Below are 24838 nucleotides of genomic sequence, written 5' to 3'. Positions count from 1 at the left end.
AATAGCATCTTGTTTATTTCTGAAGATTACTGACAAACAGATTTTTTATTTAAAAGACCATTGGTTAATCAAATTACTCAGTTTTCATATTGAGTTGATCTACAATTGCACATATGGAGCTGAATCTGCTTAGCCCTCCAGAGAGATCACCCTAAGTTTTTGGTGGGGTTAGTGTTAATCAGTATTTAATCTTCTATGTTGTTTTATGTGCTGTTTTTTTTTATAGTCATTGCCTTGTCGGTTTGTCTTCGACTTGCATGTTTGAATGACCCTTTGGTATCCTTCACCTCTCTTTTAATGCCTAAACGCATAGAGGATGAATAATCTTGATAAAACGGAACTGACTGCTGAAGACTACCACTTATACAAAGCACTAAACAACATCCAGGATTCCTGGAAACATTTCAGTGTTAGGACTGCAGGCTCTTGCAAAAGCAGATAGAAGATATTCATAAAGAAGAGAGAGAGAATATTTGGGGTTAATAATTTGCTTTTCATCTATAGTTGCATCTTTTTTATTGAGGCTCATCCTTTATGTATTTTTCTACTAAGACTTCATCGCATTTAGGCAAATGGAAAAATCTTGTAGGCTTTAAAATTATTAATACAGAACGATATGACATTCTATAGACTAGTATAATGTGTAAGATAGCTTGTTTTAAACCAGTCATATTATGCCAGTCTGTATAAAGCTGGGTATATATAAATATGCAGCATATGTTAAGCGATGGTTGGAACTTGTCCACACTATTCATCCATCCACCATCTGTAACTTCGTGGCTTTCAGAAGTACATTTGAACTAAGAGACAACAAACTGTCTCTGAGGGGATATAACTGACTTCCCTTCAACTGTGAAGTTTGTATAATATTTCTGTAATCAGAGCTGTCCATCCTGTCTGGTGACTGAAATAAAAAAGCAAAAAAGTGTTTTAGGAAATATTAATTGTATAAAGCAGGTAATATTTCTTTTAACTAAAATCTTAATGATTTATTTGATACAACCATAACCAAAATGTTTGTCACTTGGCAGACAAACAAAGGGCTCCTAAAAACTTGAATTGGCCACCTGGAGAAATATGTCACTTTAATATTTATTGTCAAATTTATTGCAATTACTTATGTTTATCTTTTTATGAAGTATGGCAGATCTTGAATTTCTAAACAATTTACAACATAAGATTTCCCCTACTTTTTATGATTTAAAGACATTGACAAGTACCTCTTTCTATCACACACTTCTTACATGTAGTAGCAAGCTTAATATTTTGTTGACATGTGTTGATTGGTTACATAAGGGAAGTTTAAAACACAGGATGGCGAAAATGCTGCTCTTTCTGTGTAAATTAGTTTCTTTTATTAGTCAAGTTCTAGCATAAATTATACCCTAATCTTAAAGAAAGTAAGTTTTAATATAAGCATTATACCCAAAATATAAACAGAAAAAAGTCCCATAAATTCACAATTTAAAATTCCTATAGAGATTTGCATTGAAAATAGGAGATACATTTGCAAAAAAAGTCCGAAATATCAATAAATCTGATGCAAAATTATAACTTTACTAATTTTATTCAATAGATTCCTGATATTTTAGAGGTCTTTAGAGTATAACAAACAACTCCAAACAGTGGCAGATCCAGACATTTTCATAAGTGGGGCCAACTGACTGCCTAAGAGGGGGCCCGCTGCAGTCACGCTTCAGTGATTCCCTAAATAAGAAACCAAATTATTTCTCTCAAAGGGGGGCCCGGCCAGCTGCCCCCTGAATTAGCCTCTGCCGAAGGTGTTTTCATATCTCATATCAAGCTACAGGTCCGAGAACACAATTATTTCGTAGTGCATTTCTTTTAGAACATAAATGAAAATAAAAAAAATCCCACCTGCGCTTTCTCAAAGAAACTTTCACAGTGTGTTGTACTACTTTTGGGACAAATTATATCAAAATTATAGAAAACTTCATCGGCTCTAACTCAAAATATGGACAATTTTATGTTTAGGGCGTCTTGAAATCTTTTGACAGCTTCCGAAGTGCTAATTTTCAACCTTTTTCAGCTGGACCAAATCACTACTTTCCTTTAAAATTCTGGACCCAAATTTTTTTACAGTGTAATTTCACCCCCCTACTTGCAATTTGAGGCATTAAACATGGAAAAATTAATTTGGAAGGGGTATAAAAATTAATGGCAAGTAACCCACTGTCAACACTAGTGACTATATTTGTGAACAACGAAAATCAAGGGACTACAATTGTGGTCTCGGACCTACAATATAGATTTCAGTAGTTCATTAATTGACCATTTATTGAATTTTTCAACATGTTGAGGTAAAGAATCTCAAATTTTATAAAAAGCTATTATACATATATTCTTCTTTTTGTGGTTTCCTTAAACAAGGTAGATGCTGAACAAATATAATATACAGACATAAACAATACCAAATTTTCCCATTATTTTTTTTTGAAAATGGTCATAATAGCTTCTGTCTAAGTTTGGTACAAACCCAGTATAAAATTGAGAATGGAAATGGGGAATATGCCAAAGAGACCACAACCCGACCATAGAAAAAAAATAACAGCAAAATGGAATTTTATTTTGACAAAATTTACAGGAACCACCGAATTCATAGTACAACAGTAAACTGCAAACAAATAATTGTTCCACTGTACAAATTTAAGTATAAGTATTTTGCAAGATTTGTCTCCAAAAAATAAATCCATAGTCTTTTTCTTTGTATTTATCTTCACTGTGCCCCAGACAATGATAAGACCTGTATTATTTTACCTTGCCCCACATCCTCGCCCACTATCTGCATGAAAATATTCATAATACAGAATGAGATCCTTCCAGGAGTCCTGTGTAAACTGTTTGTAATCTCCTACAAAATATTCATAATTCATAATACAGTATTAGATCTATTTCCAGGAGTCCTGTGTGAACTGTTTGTAATCTCCTACAAAATATTTAGAATAAAGTTAAATTTCTTTATCAACTTTATGTAATTTGCTAAAAATCTGCATGAAAATCTCTACAGAGTAAACCAACATTTTAGCAAAATTTTCCTTTTTTGAAGATCTAGTCTTGCTGATCATTTTTGCTATTTAAAACGTCTATCTATCTTTTACTTTCAAGATATTAATAAACAAGAGGCTGTCACAACGACAGCAAACCAGATTTATTAATATTTATTTGGTCCTGGCAATATCACAAGAACCATTACTGATGAATGGTGAAAGTGAAAATCGTTATAATCAAATTTGACCTCCATTTTGTCATCAGTATCAACATATTAAAATTTGAAAAGCTTAGATTGAATGGTTCATGAGTAAATGCAACAACGTGAATGGAAACACCATTTTACAATCTTTCAAGAACCATAACGCCTGAACGGTAAAATTCAAAAAATCGTCATTATTGAACTTGACCTCTATTTTGTCATCAGTAACAACATATAAAAATTTCAAAAGCTTTGGTTGAATGGTTCATGAGAAAATGCACGGACACGACTGGAAACACCATTTTTCAATCTTTCAAGAACCATAACTCCCGAACGGTAAAAGTCAAAATCGTCATTATTTAACTTGACCTCTATTTTGTCATCAGTTACAACATATTAAAATTTGGGAAATTTTGGTAGAACAGTTCATGCGTAAATGCACGGACACAACTGGAAACTCCATTTTTCAATCTTTCAAGAACCATAACTCCTGAACAGTAAAGGTCAAAATCGTCATTATTGAACTTGACCTCCATTTTGTCATCAGTAACAACATATTAAAATTTGGGAATCTTTGGCTGAACGGTTCATGAGTTAATGCACGGACAACATTTGATTGCCGCCCGCCCGACCGCCCGACTGCCTGACCGCCCGACCGCCCGGCCGCCCGCCGTACATCCCCAAATCAATAACCGACATTTTTGTCACAAAAATCCGGTTAAAAATGAAACAGATCGTTAAAAATCATTAATAAAGAGGAAGTACTCCTACAGAGTTGACTTATGATCCCAGCTATATGAATTATTTGTAGTGTTGCTGATCATTATTGCATATTTAAAAACATCTATCTATCTATAACAGTTAGTCCAATATAGAGTAAACAAGAATGACTCCCCAGTACACGGATGTTCCACTCCAACTATCATTTTCTATCTTCAAGGGAGCATGAAATTGGAGAAAAACTCTTAATTTTGCATTAAAATTAAAACGTTCATATCAGTGGGAACATGTGTACTAAGTTTCAAGTTGATTGGACTCCCACTTCATCAAAAACTTCCTTGACCAAAAACTTTAACATGAACCGGGACAGAGGGACGAATGGACACACGGTACAGACAAACAGACCACAAAAAATAATGCCCTTCTGAATCATAAGTGCGGCATAACATTGCAACAAAATGGTCAAAGGAGTGATCAACTGACAATTTTCGACTAACTAGACTTTTTGCACATCTTGTTTTTTTATTGCTTTTGTATGTATAAAAGGGAGATAATCATGTGTCTCCATTGTAATATACACCATGTAAAAGACTATCTTTGTATCTGAAAGTAACTAATCATTTACTAATATACTGTGTATTCATTTCAGGTATCAGTCATCCTTATTATTAAAGCTATAAACCTAGGAAGATGTTGACTGTCATTTAGAAAGCAGGGGCGGATCCAGGATTTCCAGTTAGGGGAGGGGGCGCAAAGTGTTATTTTGGTGAGCGGAGTGAGGGGAAAATTTTTGGAGGTTTTTTTAGGTAAAACTATTGAAATATTCTTTTATTAAAGGGGTGAAATGTAGATATCTCGAACTATTGTGTAGTAAAATTAGTGAGAAATTAAAGTTTCAAGCTGAAACCGCCTTAATCCACACCTGACAACAATCTACAGATAGACAAGTGGACAGACGGAAGCAAAGTGAGACGAGACAGATCACAATTGGTCACCTGACCAATATATTTTTCAAACGAAAATTTATATCTTTACCAGCAATTTTTAATTGTCCTTTCATACTATCTGTGTTTTACTTTCTTGATTTTCGGAGGTCGTGCCAGACTTTACTGTGTTCGCCACAAACAACTAAAATCAGAATGAGATGCATTCACGCAGTTATATTTATTTTCGTGGGATCCCAAGCATACAGTAATACGGTACAGAATTCGGCTAAATATTTAGGTTGCAAGTGAGAAATAAATATAGACACATAGATACAAATTAATAAACTAACCTTTCGCTTGAAACAGTATTTCTCTCTTTCATTACGGATATTATAAAATAATCTCACTGTTTTCTTGACCGTGTCATGATGAAATTGTGAAAGTGAGTAAGGGATGTTTTGGAACTGCGATTATCAAACAAATTGATTATAAAAACCGCAAATACAATGTAACATTTGTTTTTACTTTTACTGCTAAAAACCCTATTATATTTGTCATCAAACACAAATCCTTGTTTGACACCTTCCTTTGAAGTTATTTATAGAACTTTAATAAAGCGTAGGTCAGTTGATTAGTAATCTCGTTTATTTTGTTAAACTGACTGTTTTTTATACTTTGAATGTTAAAAAAGATTGAACGGTCTCTTCTGATACTTCAATATGTTAAAGTCAACCCATGCTTTGCAAATTTTAGGAGGGGGCACCACTGGAAAGATGAGAGATAATACTTGTCATCATTTTATATTACCAATGTTATTTCAACTGATCAGGCAGAGCTAACGTTTTAATTTGCATAAGGACAGTTTATTTGATGATGTGTGGGATAAGGAAGATGACTGTTATAATTATAATTGATTTCTAATCACCTATCAGTGTCAACAAATGTATATACAAATGAACTGAGTGTATGATATAGCACAAATATCTGGACTCTTCATTCATTAATTTATCCCGAAAACACCTGTCTATAGATGGACTGGTCTTAAATAAGTGAACCGGTTAAACCCTGCCCAATCAAGCAAACAAATCACTTTATACATACCATGTAAAGGTCTAGCACCTGAAGAATCTGGTAGAAACATTGACACCAATCTTTTACAGACATCTTTTACAGCTAGGTCTAGACTGATTTTAGATTTATGAGCAGGATACTGGATTGTAAGTCTACTACCAAGGCCTGAATGGATCTTTTCTATTGCATCTAATAGTATGTAGTTTGCTGGAATTCAGAAAACGTGATTATAGTTTTTATTTGGGTTAAGTTCATGAAAAATAGCAATTCAAACATTTTATTGCTCAATAAATTATAAAGGGTGATTTATAATGAATATGTCTCTGAAATTACAATCATGATAGAATTAAGAAAATGTTAATGTAGAAGGGTAATTACTTGTGTTATAATAAATGAACAACCGCATATTTTTTTTCAATTTAACTACAATTCATAAATAAAAATCAAAGCAAGAAAAATGTATTCGGAAACAAAAAGCATTCATATTATATCATTTTTTTTTCAATAACAAATAATTACATTCATTTATCAATCCATACAGAAATAAAAGCCAAGACAATTGTGCTGTTTGAGTGACAACAAAGTAGTAGCGCAGTCTGTATCATTAGCCACTAGTCAATTAACATACCCCAGACTAGTAAAAAAAAATTTGGACTAGCAAAAACTTGGTTGAGGCACATAAGAAGAATGGCAGAATTTTGGTCGTCAGGCTATTAAATGGAAGAGTTTTTGGTGCAGACTGGTAGCATCAGACAGAACAGCAAAAATAGAAAATTTACAATATACTTACCACACATCCATATAGGACCTCTCCAGTTACTATTACCACCCATCATTTTACCGTCTGCCTCACCAGGAGCATAATGTAAGGTGTAATTTTCAGTAAGTGAAGTTTCTGGATTCTCTGTTGGCCTCTTTCTAACAGGAAGTGTTAAAATGTAGTCTTTACTGTGAATCTAATAACAAGTAATGTTAATACAGTAGTTTTAAAAACACGAGGTGTGAATATTGTTTACTGAAAATCTACCAACAGGAGGTGTCTTGTATTTATTGAATAATAAAATGAGTCTTTTGACATTGTGGATTATAGGTCATAAGATGGCTTGATAGTAGTCTTTAACCCCGCCACATTATTTATGTATGTGCCTGTCCCAAGTCAGGAGCCTGTAATTTAGTGGTTGTCTTTTGTTTATGTGTTACATATTTGTTTTTCGTTCATTTTTTTTACATAAATGAGGCCGTTAGTTTTCTCGTTTGAATTGTTTTACATTGTCTTATCGGGGCCTTTCATAGCTGACTATATGCGGTATGGGCTTTGCTCATTGTTGAAGGCCGTACAGTGACCTAAAATTGTTAATGTTTGTGTCATTTTGGTCTTTTGTGGATAGTTGTCTCATTGGCAATCATACCACATTTTCTTTTTTATATATTACCTTAGAAAGAGACCTTATTCCAAAATTAGAAAGGAACTCCTCTTCATCAAACAAACTTTCTAGTAAATTTGTTATACGTTCAGGAGGTACACAGGTCAGAAAAAAGGTATCGTCTTCTGATTGCTTTATTATCTACAAACAATACATAAACATTAACAACATAATATAGGAATTTGAAATAAAAAAATTAAATAAAATGTTTCACTGAGCACAGCCTGATAAAATTGCAGAGGTCAAATCCTGAACAGTTGGTGCATGTTTGGAAACAATATTCAAGCTTGATACTGTCTGGATTGTGATCAAATTTTGACATATGATAGGTTTCTGACACAAAATAAATGTAGTAAAATATGTTAAATATTTGAGATGGGTTGAAACATTAGCATTCATTTTCAACTGAAGATTTCTTGCTATTGCACAATACTGTGATATTGTGCAATATTGTGCTACTGCCTAATACTGTGCTTTTGCTTTAAACTGTGCAATTGAAGATTTCTTTCTATTGCACAATACTGTGTACTGTAAATTCAGAAATTATTGTGTGCACTTCTTATTGGGATTTTGTGAATTTAGAGTTAAATGCGATTTTGATGTTAACGATTTTGAGAAAATCCTGTTTAATTCATATAAAATATTTCAAAATGCAAGTTTAAATTATTGTGTTTACAACTCTGTATATTTTTCGCAATAATAAAAACACTGCAATAATTTCTGAATTAACAGTAATTGGATATTTCTTGCTACTGCACAATACTGTGCCATTGAAGATTTCTTGCTGATTTGCATTGCTGTGCAATTCAAGATTTCTAGATATTTGGCATGATTTTTGTTGTTGCTCAAAACTGTGCAATTGGACATTTCTTACTATTGCACAACTGTGACTGTGCAATTGTAGAATTCTTTCTGATTTACATTACTGTGCAATTGATGATTTCTTGTTATTGCACAATACTTTCCAATTAAAGATTTCTTGCTACATGTATGTACCAATTATCAGGTTATCTGCATGTTGATATCGTAAAATATCAGCTGCGAGACGTAAAAAGAAGCTTTTTGTCGAGTGAGCGTAGTGAATGAGATCAAAAAGCCTTCATATAATGTCAAGCAGCTGATATTTTACCATATCAATATGCAGATAATCTTATAATCGATTTATCGGGCCATATTTGCGTGTTTCAGAAGTGTTTTCTTTGTTTCGCCAGCATACAAAAGATGACTTGATAAGTTCGGGTCAAAGTTATTAACGTCGGTTCAAACATTATGACGTCGCTGATATGTCCGGGTCAAAGTTATTCAGGCCGGGTCAACGCATTTGACGTCACAAAGACATGATACGGAATAATATGAAGATCTGAACAGAATGATATAGACAGAGGGACGACTGATAATGAGCAATATTTGGCAATTGAAGATTTTTGCTATTGCACAATACTTCATATAATAATCTATACATCATATTTGGTGTGTATCTCCTGCCACATCAGTATTTTTTGCATTTATATATAATTACATTAGATGTAAGTTTCATTATAATACGTTATTCTGAGTGGCTAACATGTTATTCCGTAAACAATTGCATCAGACAATAACATTTATCATGCATGATGACACGAGGTCCCACAAAAAAGTGCACAGGTGAATTAAATAAAACTGGATAAAAATCGTGTTTTCATGATTTTAGCTAAAAAAATGTAATTATAAGTATTGAATTCTTCTTTTTGAAACTTTATAGGGTTGTAAAAGCGTTGACCGTGCGTACATTTTTAGAATGAAGCGCTTCCGCGCTTCATACAAAATGTACTTCGGTCAACGCTTTTACCACCCAATAAATTTACAAAAAGAAACATTCAATTCTTAAATAAATAAGAAATATAAATCAATGGAAAAATGGAAAATTTTAAGAAAAAAAACCCTAGGAAAAAAAATATTTACCTCATCCCCCAATTCTTTTTTAACTCCCTTTAAGTAATTATTTACAAACTTAATTCCAGCTTTCCCTTTGTGGTTTGTATCCTTGCAGTATAATTACAGCGAGATCCATACACTAAAACACAAGTTATTGTCTGGAAACTGGAAAAACGCTTTTTTAAATTTTTTTTGGCCCCTAATTCTTGAACATTTGGGCCAATTACACCCAAAATTCAATCCCAGCCTTCCCTTTGTGTTGCTTTACCTAGCATTACAATTTCAGAGAGATCCATACACTGAAACACAAGTTATTGTCTGAAAACTAGAAAAAAACACTTCTTTTGTGCCTTTTTTTGTCCCCTCATTCTTGAACATTTCAAGCAATCACCCCCAAACTCAATCACAGCCTTTCATATCTGATATGAAACCTGGTTGTACAATTTCAGAAAGATTCTTACATTGACACACAAATTATTGTCTGGAAACTAGAAAAATGCTTATTTAGACCCCTTTTAGGTCCCTTTTCCTAAACATTTGGGACCATAACTGCCAAAATCAATCTAAACCTTCCTTCTGTGGTTTCAAACCGTGTGTTTAAATTTCATAGAGATCCATTCACTAAAACTAAAGCTATCGTCTGGAAACCAAGTGCCTTTGGAAGACTATGACAATGACAATGACAACATGATACCAAAAAATTTGTTTGCTCTGGTATCAAAATTTTCACTGTTCTAAACCAGATTTTTTTTATGGCGCTGTGGGATAAGATATGGCAAGATGTAAAGCACGGAAAGGAATTCAGTAAGACTCCTGCCCATTTTTAAAATATGATCTCTGACAAATAAACCAGGTGATCACCTGATAAAAATTGTACAGGTAAGTAATGAAAATTTGAAAACTGTAAAAGTAATTGGACAGTAATTTGATAAGAAAGTGCTGCATTCTGTTCAAAAGAGCCTGGGCAGGACAATGATTTGATCAAAAGCTCACAAGACAACCAATTTTGATTTTCTGTCCTATCTATGTGGGAAGGGTAGACAACTTATGATTTACTGCATTTTTAATGTAGGAAGTGTAAATTAACAGTAATAGATTGCCTTCAATCCAAAATATTTAACAAAGTGAACAAGAAATTGCAATGAGACCTACATGTAAAGAGTCGGTTTGTAAAACCTGTTTTAATTCCTCTGTACATCTAATACCACTAAAGTAAATAGTATCACAAGCTACAAGGGGAAGTAACCCAACAAGTGATCTAACTATAATTACTCCACATACATGTATAGAGTCTGTTTGTAACACCTGTTTTAATTCCGCTGTACATCTAATACCACTAAAGTTAACAGTTCCACAAGCTACAAGGGGAAGTAACCCAATAAGTGATCTAACTATAATTAAAAACCAATTGTTCAGAGAACAATTGTAGGTCTTTCCACTAGAAAAGATCTTTTTTGATATTGAAATATTAAAAATCAGTTTAAAATGTTAGTTCCTATGGCTGTATGATGTATTTATATGAATTTAAAGCAAAGGTCAAAATCTAGAACGTCATATTAACCTATGACCTTGACCTCAATTTCAAGTTCACAAACCAAGGACCTTAAATCAAAAGACCCAAGGTCTTTAATATGTTTGGTTTATCAGTAATATCACTTTACGCGTAATTCTAAATGTAAGATGGGCAAAAACTCCTATTTATTGTCTGCGCACCCTTTCAATCAAAATATACAAGTAAGGACATGTCGCAACTAACAATTTATGAAAAATTATTTGTCGATATGTCATAAGGTATTTGAAAATAAATGAAAATAAGCCAAAATCAAAATTTAGAATATGACCTTGACCTTTGACCTTGACCTCATTTTTATTATTTTCGACCAAGGACCCCAAATCTAAAGACCCTATGTCTTTATCACTTATGGTTTACCATTTAGAAATGCATATCACTTAATTTAAGGGAAAAGGGGGAATAACTCTCATATGGAGTCTCCGTAAAGCTTCGGTCCAAATGAATATCCTAATCCTGAAGATGTAACGAGCAATTTGGTAAAATAAATTTGTCGTAATCTTTAACGGTTGCGAAGGAGTAGTGGCCACAAGAAAAACAGTGTTTGGGGAGATAACTCTTACAACGTAAAGTATTTTGTTACACAGTTGTAAATTTTTAAAGCGTATAAACTATACGATACCATATTCCAAATATCTAAGCGACATCTTTTGAAACATCAATAATACGCAAGAAAAAAAATTAGGCGGAAGAAAAAAAAAAAAAAAAATAATAATAATAATAATAATAATCAGAACAAATTCAATAGGTCTTTCCACGGAAAGGTGGAAAGACCTAATTACTCCACATACATGTATAGAGTCTGTTTGTAGCACTTGTTTTAATTCCGCTGTACATCTAATACCACTAAAGTTAACAGTACCACAAGCTACAAGGGGAAGTAACCCAACAAGTGATCTAACTTGTATTGGTATGTATTGCTCTGTATGTTGGTCTACCAGAACATCATTATAAAATGTCATCTCTGGATTCCACATTCCTGAAATTTGAATAAATAAACAGAAATGTAAAAAAAAATAATAAACTAGACACAAAAAGAAGGAGACATATAATTTTACCTTGTATAAATATCAAACATGAAGACTTTTTGATTTCTTTCTTATAATAAACTTGGAATACACCTTGTGGTTACCATGGATAAAGCAATTCAGGATCAATCCAAAATGCAAATATAATTTTCTTTTTTTAAATTTCCTTTGTCAAGATTTTTTTTGTAATAACATAAGCAACACGACGGGTGCCACAGGTGGAGCAGGATCTGCATACTCTTCTAGAGCACCTGTGATCACCCCCAGTTTTTGGTGGTGTTAGTGTTGCTTAGTTTTGTGTACTATTTTTTGTCTTTTTTAGCTGCCATGGTGTTGTCAATTTATTTTGATTTGTGAACTTGACTGGTCCTCTGGTATCTCTCCCCTCTCTCGGATGTACTTTTTAAAAAAAATATTATGTTAATATTACGTACCTCCATTATATATATCCTTATTTAACTGTTTGGAAATACACAGGAAATCTTTGAGGTATTTAACCAGATCATTCTGAATGTCTCCAGGGCTAGGAAAGTTATGTCTGGTTAACTCTAGTCCAATCTGTATCATACTTATAGCAAACAAAGCCATCCATGTTGTAGCGTCAGCCTACAAATAAATATATATATCATTCCTTGAAAGGTCTATGTCATAGAAATGATGGAGTATTACAGTATCACATTCAAGGAAAACAATGTTATTTATGTAGAATTGTCAGTTTACAAATAATAATAAGGTCAATGTCAGTAATCGGTGGTCTAGGGGGTCCAGTACATGTAAAGCTAACATAAACATGAAACATGTTCCATACCTGTTTAATTGGGCGCACTACGTTTGCGCGCATTTGGGGATTAAAATGTTTTACGTTTGCGCGCAGCTTTTGATTACATTTGCGCGCATTCATTTTACAGGTAAACTCAGGTAAAAATATAAATAAAAATTAAATTAAATTATAATTGACTATATATTTTTTTATTTTCATAATAAATATGACTATCAATTATTAATTTTGAAAATATTTCTTAATTCAAACTATATATTGTTCATATTGAATTATAAAACCAATTATAAAGTGATCATTATAAACTCCGTAGTATAGCTTAATACATCTAACTTCATTGCGAATATTTCAGAGTGAAAAGGATTTAAACGAATAGTCATCGTTTTTAAAATAAGTAAATAATTTAAGTTAGTTTGTAAAGTTACACCAAGGCACAAACATGGAGTTTCGACACGTACCTACATGTAAAGTAATGAAATTATCAATACTTTTACCTTTATGATTAGCTATGTTTTAGCATTTTAACATTTTTATCTGTACAATTTGTAGGATTTAGTGCTTGTGCATAATAAAACGGACTTATCTTGCTCGAAATCCCACTTCCACCTCATCTTTGGTGAGTAGGGGACCAAGACTAACGGAATGAGTACTTATACTTGTAAATAATTGAACTGATTATAAATAAATCAGTATTATTACCTGTCTTTTACCTGAGTTTACCTGTCAAAAAAATGCGCGCAATTGTAATCAAAAGCTGCGCGCAAACGTAATGATTTTTGCGCGCAAATGTAATGGTAATGCGCGCAAACGTAATGCACCGGTTTAATTGTATATCCCTCTGGTGGACAGCCTCTGTCTACAACACTTATATTGTCAGTGATATAATCCATACCTGTTTAATTGTATATCCCTCTGGTGGACAGCCTCTGTCTACAACACTTATATTGTCAGTGATATAGTCCATACCTGTTTAATTGTATATCCCTCTGGTGGACAGCCTCTGTCTACAACACTTATATTGTCAGTGATATAATCCATACCTGTTTAATTGTATATCCCTCTGGTGGACAGCCTCTGTCTACAACACTTATATTGTCAGTGATATAGTCCATACCTGTTTAATTGTATATCCCTCTGGTGGACAGCCTCTGTCTACAACACTTATATTGTCAGTGATATAGTCCATACCTGTTTAATTGTATATCCCTCTGGTGGACAGCCTCTGACTACAACACTTATATTGTCAGTGATATAGTCCATACCTGTTTAATTGTATATCCCTCTGGTGGACAGCCTCTGTCTACAACACTTATATTGTCAGTGATATAGTCCATACCTGTTTAATTGTATATCCCTCTGGTGGACAGCCTCTGACTACAACACTTATATTGTCAGTGATATAGTCCATACCTGTTTAATTGTATATCCCTCTGGTGGACAGCCTCTGTCTACAACACTTATATTGTCAGTGATATAGTCCATACCTGTTTAATTGTATATCCCTCTGGTGGACAGCCTCTGTCTACAACACTTATATTGTCAGTGATATAGTCCATACCTGTTTAATTGTATATCCCTCTGGTGGACAGCCTCTGTCTACAACACTTATATTGTCAGTGATATAGTCCATACCTGTTTAATTGTATATCCCTCTGGTGGACAGCCTCTCTCTACAATACTTATATTGTCAGTGATATAATCCATACCTGTTTAATTGTATATCTCTCTGGTGGACAGCCTCTCTCTACAACACTTATATTGTCAGTGATATAGTTCATACCTGTTTAATTGTATATCCCTCTGGTGGACAGCCTCTGTCTACAACACTTATATTGTCAGTGATATAGTCCATACCTGTTTAATTGTATATCCCTCTGGTGGACAGCCTCTGTCTACAACACTTATATTGTCAGTGATATAGTCCATACCTGTTTAATTGTATATCCCTCTGGTGGACAGCATCTGTCTACAACACTTATATTGTCAGTGATATAGTCCATACCTGTTTAATTGTATATCCCTCTGGTGGACAGCCTCTGTCTACAACACTTATATTGTCCGTGATATAATCCATACCTGTTTAATTGTATATCCCTCTGGTGGACAGCCTCTCTCTACAATACTTATATTGTCAGTGATATAATCCATACCTGTTTAATTGTATATCCCTCTGGTGGACAGCCTCTGTCTACAACACTTATATTGTCAGTGATATAGTCCATACCTGTTTAATTGTATATCCCTCTGGTGGACAGCCTCTGTCTACAACACTTATATTGTCAGTGATATAGTCCATACCTGTTTAATTGTATATCCCTCTGGTGGACAGCCTCTGTCTACAACACTTATATTGTCCGTGATATAATCCATACCTGTTTAATTGTATATCCCTCTGGTGGACAGCCTCTGTCTACAACACTTATATTGTCAGTGATATAGTCCATACCTGTTTAATTGTATATCCCTCTGGTGGACAGCCTCTGTCTACAACACTTATATTGTCAGTGATATAGTCCATACCTGTTTAATTGTATATCCCTCTGGTGGACAGCCTCTGTCTACAACACTTATATTGTCAGTGATATAATCCATACCTGTTTAATTGTATATCCCTCTGGTGGACAGCCTCTGTCTACAATACTTATATTGTCACTGGTATAGTCCATACATGTTTAATTGTATATCCCTCTGGTGGACAGCATCTGTCTACAACACTTATATTGTCAGTGATATAGTCCATACCTGTTTAATTGTATATCCCTCTGGTGGACAGCCTCTGTCTACAACACTTATATTGTCAGTGATATAGTCCATACCTGTTTAATTGTATATCCCTCTGGTGGACAGCCTCTGTCTACAACACTTATATTGTCAGTGATATAGTCCATACCTGTTTAATTGTATATCCCTCTGGTGGACAGCCTCTGTCTACAACACTTATATTGTCAGTGGTATAGTCCATACCTGTTTAATTGTATATCCCTCTGGTGGACAGCCTCTGTCTACAACACTTATATTGTCAGTGATATAGTCCATACCTGTTTAATTGTATATCCCTCTGGTGGACAGCATCTGTCTACAACACTTATATTGTCAGTGATATAGTCCATACCTGTTTAATTGTATATCCCTCTGGTGGACAGCATCTGTCTACAACACTTATATTGTCAGTGATATAGTCCATACCTGTTTAATTGTATATCCCTCTGGTGGACAGCCTCTGTCTACAACACTTATATTGTCAGTGATATAGTTCATACCTGTTTAATTGTATATCTCTCTGGTGGACAGCCTCTGACTACAACACTTATAGTGTCAGTGATATAGTCCATACCTGTTTAATTGTATATCCCTCTGGTGGACAGCCTCTGTCTACAACACTTATATTGTCAGTGATATAGTCCATACCTGTTTAATTGTATATCTCTCTGGTGGACAGCCTCTGACTACAACACTTATATTGTCAGTGATATAGTCCATACCTGTTTAATTGTATATCTCTCTGGTGGACAGCCTCTGTCTACAACACTTATATTGTCAGTGATATAATCCATACCTGTTTAATTGTATATCTCTCTGGTGGACAGCCTCTGTCTACAACACTTATATTGTCAGTGATATAGTCCATACCTGTTTAATTGTATATCCCTCTGGTGGACAGCCTCTGTCTACAACACTTATATTGTCAGTGATATAGTCCATACCTGTTTAATTGTATATCCCTCTGGTGGACAGCCTCTGTCTACAACACTTATATTGTCAGTGATATAGTCCATACCTGTTTAATTGTATATCCCTCTGGTGGACAGCCTCTGTCTACAACACTTATATTGTCAGTGATATAGTCCATACCTGTTTAATTGTATATCCCTCTGGTGGACAGCCTCTGTCTACAACACTTATATTGTCAGTAATATAGTCCATACCTGTTTAATTGTATATCTCTCTGGTGGACAGCCTCTGTCTACAACACTTATATTGTCAGTGATATAATCCATACCTGTTTAATTGTATATCTCTCTGGTGGACAGCCTCTGTCTACAACACTAATATTGTCAGGGATATAGTCCATACCTGTTTAATTGTATATCTCTCTGGTGGACAGCCTCTGTCTACAACACTTATATTGTCAGTGATATAGTCCATACCTGTTTAATTGTATATCCCTTTGGTGGACAGCCTCTGTCTACAACACTTATATTGTCAGTGGTATAGTCCATACCTGTTTAATTGTATATCCCTCTGGTGGACAGCCTCTGTCTACAACACTAATATTGTCTGTGATATAGTCCATACCTGTTTAATTGTATATCCCTCTGGTGGACAGTCTCTGTCTACAACACTTATATTGTCAGTGATATAGTCCATACCTGTTTAATTGTATATCCCTCTGGTGGACAGCCTCTGTCTACAACACTTATATTGTCAGTGGTATAGTCCATACCTGTTTAATTGTATATCCCTCTGGTGGACAGCCTCTGACTACAACACTTATATTGTCAGTGATATAGTCCATACCTGTTTAATTGTATATCCCTCTGGTGGACAGCCTCTGTCTACAACACTTATATTGTCAGAGATATAGTCCATACCTGTTTAATTGTATATCTCTCTGGTGGACAGCCTCTGACTACAACACTTATAGTGTCAGTGATATAGTCCATACCTGTTTAATTGTATATCCCTCTGGTGGACAGCCTCTGTCTACAACACTTATATTGTCAGTGATATAGTCCATACCTGTTTAATTGTATATCTCTCTGGTGGACAGCCTCTGACTACAACACTTATATTGTCAGTGATATAGTCCATACCTGTTTAATTGTATATCCCTCTGGTGGACAGCATCTGTCTACAACACTTATATTGTCAGTGATATAATCCATACCTGTTTAATTGTATATCCCTCTGGTGGACAGCCTCTGACTACAACACTTATATTGTCAGTGATATAGTCCATACCTGTTTAATTGTATATCCCTCTGGTGGACAGCCTCTGTCTACAACACTTATATTGTCAGTGATATAGTCCATACCTGTTTAATTGTATATCTCTCTGGTGGACAGCCTCTGACTACAACACTTATATTGTCAGTGATATAGTCCATACCTGTTTAATTGTATATCCCTCTGGTGGACAGCCTCTGTCTACAACACTTATATTGTCAGTGATATAGTCCATACCTGTTTAATTGTATATCCCTCTGGTGGACAGCCTCTGTCTACAACACTTATATTGTCAGTGATATAGTCCATACCTGTTTAATTGTATATCCCTCTGGTGGACAGCCTCTGTCTACAACACTTATATTGTCAGTGATATAGTCCATACCTGTTTAATTGTATATCCCTCTGGTGGACAGCCTCTGTCTACAACACATATATTGTCAGTGATATAGTCCATACCTGTTTAATTGTATATCCCTCTGGTGGACAGCCTCTGTCTACAACACTTATATTGTCAGTGATATAATCCATACCTGTTTAATTGTATATCCCTCTGGTGGACAGCCTCTGTCTACAACACTTATATTGTCAGTGATATAGTCCATACCTGTTTAATTGTATATCCCTCTGGTGGACAGCCTCTGTCTACAACACTTATATTGTCAGTGATATAGTTCATACCTGTTTAATTGTATATCCCTCTGGTGGACAGCCTCTGTCTACAACACTTATATTGTCAGAGATATAGTTCATACCTGTTTAATTGTATATCCCTCTGGTGGACAGCCTCTGTCTACAACACTTATATTGTCAGTGATATAGTCCATACCTGTTTAATTGTATATCCCTCTGGTGGACAGCCTCTGTCTACAACACTTATATTGTCAGTAATATATTCCATACCTGTTTAATTGTATATCTCTCTGGTGGACAGCCTCTGTCTACAACACTTATATTGTCAGTGATATAGTCCATACCTGTTTAATTGTATATCCCTCTGGTGGACAGCCTCTGTCTACAACACTTATATTGTCAGTAATATAGTCCATACCTGTTTAATTGTATATCCCTCTGGTGGACAGCCTCTGTCTACAACACTTATATTGTCAGTAATATATTCCATACCTGTTTAATTGTATATCCCTCTGGTGGACAGCCTCTGTCTACAACACTTATATTGTCAGTGATATAGTCCATACCTGTTTAATTGTATATCCCTCTGGTGGACAGCCTCTGTCTACAACACTTATATTGTCAGTGATATAGTCCATACCTGTTTAATTGTATATCTCTCTGGTGGACAGCCTCTCTCTACAACACTTATATTGTCAGTGATATAGTCCATACCTGTTTAATTGTATATCCCTCTGGTGGACAGCCTCTGTCTACAACACTTATATTGTCAGTGATATAGTCCATACCTGTTTAATTGTATATCCCTCTGGTGGACAGCCTCTGTCTACAACACTTATATTGTCAGTGATATAGTCCATACCTGTTTAATTGTATATCTCTCTGGTGGACAGCCTCTGTCTACAACACTAATATTGTCAGTGATATAATCCATATCTGTTTAATTGTATATCCCTCTGGTGGACAGCCTCTGTCTACAACACTTATATTGTCAGTGATATAATCCATACCTGTTTAATTGTATATCTCTCTGGTGGACAGCCTCTGTCTACAACACTTATATTGTCTAAGCCCAGGAAGCCACCATAGAATATGTATCTGTCACTGCACTGAAGGTTTGCCATCCACCTGTTAAGATTTAGGGAATAAGATATTAAAACGAATTACTCTTCCAGGGACTCATAAGGGACGACATCAAAAAATTAATGACATATAAAAAACTTAACTCAAATAGTTTGGGGGTAGAGGGGTCAAATTGCTGCAAGTTTTGTATAAATTGACATCTATTTTACATATATCCTTATTGGTCAATCAATTTTTCCCAAGTTAAGTTAGTAGGGGCCGGGGTCAGTGAAAAAACTATATGAATTAAGTTGTTTATCCTTCATTGAACTTTTGATGTCGTCCCTAACAGAAGCAGTAATGAAGATATTGTTATAAATCAGGTCATTAGTTTTCTTGTTTTGACCAGTTGCACTCAAATACAATGGTGTATTAAAAACAATGGTGGATTTCGAAAGAAATGTTATCAATGTTTCACTTTGTGATTATTTGTTTTGAAAATAGACCATTAAATAATACCTTGAATGCACACATGTGTAGTATAATCAAAACAAGTAAAAATCAAGTCATTATATGTAGTCGGCCCAGTACATCACAAAATTATAATTACTTTGGATATATAATCAAAACTTGATTTTGTGGCCAAAAAAGACCCATCATTTCAATGTGTTCAAGGAAATACTAAATATCCTTCTTAAAATAATCAAATCAAGTATCAGGCAGTAGCCAGGAATTCCCAAGGGGGAATTACATGAACTCAAAAAATAACTTTAGCAGTTACAATTCAAACAGAATGTTGACTTTAACAGTGCTTATTAGTTTTCTTTTTTTGGGGGGAGGGGGAGGGGGGAGAGTGCAGGTTCATACGAACTCCTCTAACTGAGTATCCACATAAATACAATTATGTACAATTCATGTTAAGACATATACTAACCAGTTATAGTTCTTCTGAAGTTTACAGTACGAGCTGAATAAGAAGTTTAGATCAGTTCCTCCAGTCATTTGGAACACCTTTAGACTTGTCCATGCATGAATAGGTGGATTATTGTCATCGAAGTTAAACTCACATCCTGGTAACTAAAAAAAAATTTAATATTTTGTAAATAGTGAAATTCCTCATTAGACAGTGCCTCAAGAATGTGTTAAGTCTGAGTGTGTGATTGGGTTGCTGTCACATTGATGTAGACCCCTATATTTATATCAAGGTCACATGATATCTTTAAGACAAACCATGTGTGACTTTAAATGAATTAAGAAGTTCAAATAAATTTGCATTGTATGGTATAGAAACTTTTATTGTCATGTTTTACTATAAAATGTTAAATCACATAAAAGTCATTTCTAATTGTGAGACTTGAATGTGACCTACCAAATTAGACTATTTACCAGATTTGTTATCACATAAGCAACACGACGGGTGCCACATGTGGAGTAGGATCTGCTAACCCTTCCGGAGCACCTGAGATCACCCCTAGTGTTTTGTGGGGTTCATGTTGCTTATTCTTTAGTTTTCTATGTAGTGTCATATGTACTATTGTTTGTCTGTTTGTCTTTTTCTTTTTTAGCCATGGCGTTGTCAGTTTATTTTCTATTTATGAGTTTCACTGTCCCTTTGGTATCCTTCGTCCCTCTTTGATAGAAATATTGCAGTCAGGAATGATAAATTGAATCTTTCTGCTATAACAGCACAATTAAAGATAGTGGGTTTATTAACTGAGCTTTTAACAAATGGAACAAATAATTGTTTATAAGTTATGAAATATAGAAACAGACCTGTCCTTCCGGGGACATGTATCTCTTTGATAATAATAGTAGTAATTGGTGCTTAGCAAAGTCAGGATCAAGACGACAAAGTGGTATCATCTGAAAACATGTGTCCCAAGTGGCAAACTGGAATAGAAATAACAATGCAATTATGTTATAACAAAATGACTCATATTTCTAAAACTAATTTATTTTAAAAATAGATGTTTTTCCCATGTATTTGAAGTTTAGAGTTAATTGAAGATCTGTAATATATTCCATGTTGAATATATTCATGACTTTATTATATTAAAGCAAGTTAGATTTTATATAGGAAACAAGAATGTATGTTGACCTTGATAATTCCTTTGGCTTCAATAAAGACACAACTATTTTGTATTTGAAGCTTTTCTGACATCCATCGGTAGTTTTACTGTTGCAAATTAAATATACCTGGCGACGTGTAGCAGAGACAGATAAATGGGTATTTGAAACAGTAAAACTACCGATGTAAATCTGCAAAGCTTCAAATATGATACATTATCTCTATTCTAATGCAAAACAAGCAAACAATTCTATTTGAATCCTTATTTCAGTGTAAAATTTTTATTGAAAAAATTCAACGAAAAGATGTTATCTTTTTTTGCCCTTTAACTGGGTGACATCATAGGAATGCTTCCATCATCAAACGTAAACACTGGGATTTTTTGTGGCTTCTTGACCACTTTAGAATGTAATAATTTAAAATTGGACAACAAGAAGATTTCTAGGTGCTGCAAATGAGTTTTTTTGTTATTATTGTAGAAATTATATGTAAATACATTGCACAATTCAAAATGTTGGCTGCCTTAGTTAGAACCATTGATACAAAATAATTGCATTAGAACATGTGTTTTTGGGTTGCTGTCTCATAGTTCAGTAGTATTAGAGTATTGTATGTTGACCTTGAGACAACTTTTGATTATTTATGTCTTTGGGTTGTTGTCTCATTGTTCAGTAGTATTGGAGTATTGTATGTTGACCTTGAGACAACTTTTGATTATTTATGTCTTTGGGTTGTTGTCTCATTGTTCAGTAGTATTGGAGTATTGTATGTTGACCTTGAGACAACTTTTGATTATTTATGTCTTTGGGTTACTGTCTCATAGTTCAGTAGTATTGGAGTATTGTATGTTGACCTTGAGACAACTTTTGATTATTTATGTCTTTGGGTTGCTGTCTCATTGTTCAGTAGTATCGGAGTATTATATGTTGACCTTGAGACATCTTTTGATTATTTGTGTCTTTGGGTTGTTGTCTCATTGTTCAGTAGTATTGGAGTATTGTATGTTGACCTTGAGACAACTTTTGATTATTTATGTCTTTGGGTTACTGTCTCATAGTTCAGTAGTATTGGAGTATTGTATGTTGACCTTGAGACATCTTTTGATTATTTGTGTCTTTGGGTTGTTGTCTCATTATTCAGTAGTATTGGATATTGTATGTTGACCTTGAGACATCTTTTGATTATTTGTGTCTTTGGGTTGTTGTCTCATTGTTCAGTAGTATTGGATATTGTATGTTAACCTTGAGACAACTTTTGATTATTTATGTCTTTGGGTTGCTGTCTCATTGTTCAGTAGTATCGGAGTATTATATGTTGACCTTGAGACATCTTTTGATTATTTGTGTCTTTGGGTTGTTGTCTCATTGTTCAGTAGTATTGGAGTATTGTATGTTGACCTTGAGACAACTTTTGATTATTTATGTCTTTGGGTTACTGTCTCATAGTTCAGTAGTATTGGATATTGTATGTTAACCTTGAGACAACTTTTGATTATTTATGTCTTTGGGTTGCTGTCTCATTGTTCAGTAGTATCGGAGTATTGTATGTTGACCTTGAGACATCTTTTGATTATTTGTGTCTTTGGGTTGCTGTCTCATAGTTTAGTAGTATTGGAGTATTGTATGACAAAAGTATTAAGTTAATTCTGTACAACTGATACATGTCATAAATGTCAAACTGCCGAAAAATATACATAGTATTTCTGTTTGATAGTCATGATAGTACTATTTATAACTTTCTTAACTAATTCTGAAAAAGACATACCCATGGGAATTCCCATTTATCTGGCACAGATAGGATATCTTTAGCTTTGAAATGTTTTCTCCATTTTATATTTCTTTCCATAACATCCCAGTTTCCAGGTTTAACTACAATAAATTATTTTTCTAAATAAAACAACTTTCATTGGTGAAATACATAAGATCTAGGTTTATGCTACACAGAGTTAAGAAAAATCTTCTATTTCTTACTTCTATGATATATTGAAAATGGTAAAATTATTAATTGTAGTTGTGACAAAAGCATGTTTTGATCTTTGTTATGTTTTTAACAAGTGAAGTTTGATATGGTCTCCAATACTTATGGTTATTCAAGCTTACCCTACTGGAGCAACTGAGGTTACCTTTGGTGAGATTTGTCTATTTTTTGTGTGGTATTTTATGGCCTGTTTCTTTCCATGGTTATTGTGTAATAATATAAGACTTTTTGTATGGTCTCCCCTGTTTTTGTTCTTTACTTTTAATTTTTGTGAAACTTCATGTTAAAATTCAGATTAATTAGAGGGAGATATAATTCTATCTTTTGAAATTTCCCTTTTTTTCAAGTCACCCTTCTGTTCATTTATGTTATATATAATATAAATACCTGTTTTAACTTTATTTTCTGTAGCTTGTCCTCTGTGATACCACTCATCAACATCATAATAATAAAATTGTTTATTCCACAGAAGTCCTGCCCAAGCTCCTTTAGCAACACTCTTTTCTTGGTCTGACCATTGACAATCAAACAGCTACAAATATAACAGGAATAATTTATTATGTTGTTACTATGACAGTTCAAATGTCTGACAAATGCTGTTACCCAGTCGTTCAAAATGTGTGACAAAAGGTAAATTCACAAAAATACTGAAAAGTCAAAACAGAAAGTCCCTAATTAAATGGCTAAATCAAAAGCTCAAAGGCATCACATGAATTGATAACAACTGTCGTATTGTTGACTTGTTACAGGCATTTTCAGATGTAGAAAATGGTGGATTGAACCTGGTTTTATAGCGCTAAACCTCTCACTTGTATGACAAGCACATCAAATTCCATTATATTGACAACTATGCGTGAAAAAGCTCAGTCCAAATGTCTGACATATATGTTGTAAACATGTCAGTCCAAATGTTTGACATATGTTGTTATCATGTCAGTCTAAATGTTTGACATATGTTTTACCATGTCAGTCCAAATTTATGACATTTGTTGTTAACATGTCAGTCCAAATGTATAACATATGCTGTTATTGTCAGTCTAAATGTTTGACATCTGTTGTTACCATGTCAGTCCAAATACATGTTAAATGTTATAATGTCAGTCCACATATTTGAATTGACATTTGCGGTTTAATATTATGTCAGTCAAAATGTCCAACTTATGTTGTTAACTTGTCCGATGTATGTTATCATGCCAGTTCAATTGTCTGACATATGTTGTTATCTGTCCAAATGTTGGACATATGTAGATAAAATACCAGTTTAAATTGTCATTTAAGGGCAACAACTCCTGTTATGAGTAAACAATTTTGATTTAAATGGATAGTAGGTAGCTAGAGGTTTATATGTCTTTATTGTGTTTTGGGCATGTCAAATTTGGTTGTATTCTGTCTATGTCAGAAAAGTATATAAAACCACAAAAAATCACACAGATAAAAAAAATTTAAATAGGGATGAACAACTTCAGGGCTATATAAAAGCTAGATATGTTGCAACTACACAAATGGCCC

The 24838-nt window shown here is 34.1% G+C and overlaps 1 protein-coding gene across 1 annotated transcript in view; it reads right to left on the bottom strand.

Annotated features, from left to right (window-relative positions):
• Window positions 1–845: 845 nt before the first annotated feature.
• LOC143076957 (uncharacterized) overlaps window positions 846–24838 on the bottom strand; it is an 89187-nt gene continuing 65194 nt past the window's right edge. Inside the window, exons 10-15 of the mRNA XM_076252853.1 lie at window positions 23717–23861; window positions 7362–7493; window positions 6719–6884; window positions 5959–6135; window positions 2779–2872; window positions 846–904 (exon numbers count right to left, since the gene is read on the bottom strand). Of these exons, the coding sequence (XP_076108968.1) occupies window positions 847–904; window positions 2779–2872; window positions 5959–6135; window positions 6719–6884; window positions 7362–7493; window positions 23717–23861 (772 nt within the window). The 3' untranslated portion in view covers window position 846. The remainder of the gene's footprint in view (window positions 905–2778; window positions 2873–5958; window positions 6136–6718; window positions 6885–7361; window positions 7494–23716; window positions 23862–24838) is intronic.

This window comes from Mytilus galloprovincialis, chromosome 5 (genome assembly GCF_965363235.1).
Source record: "Mytilus galloprovincialis chromosome 5, xbMytGall1.hap1.1, whole genome shotgun sequence".
Classification (NCBI taxonomy): Eukaryota; Metazoa; Mollusca; class Bivalvia; order Mytilida; family Mytilidae; genus Mytilus; species Mytilus galloprovincialis.
Note: the sequence above shows the minus strand (reverse complement) of the source record. Positions and strands in the feature narration are given on the sequence as shown.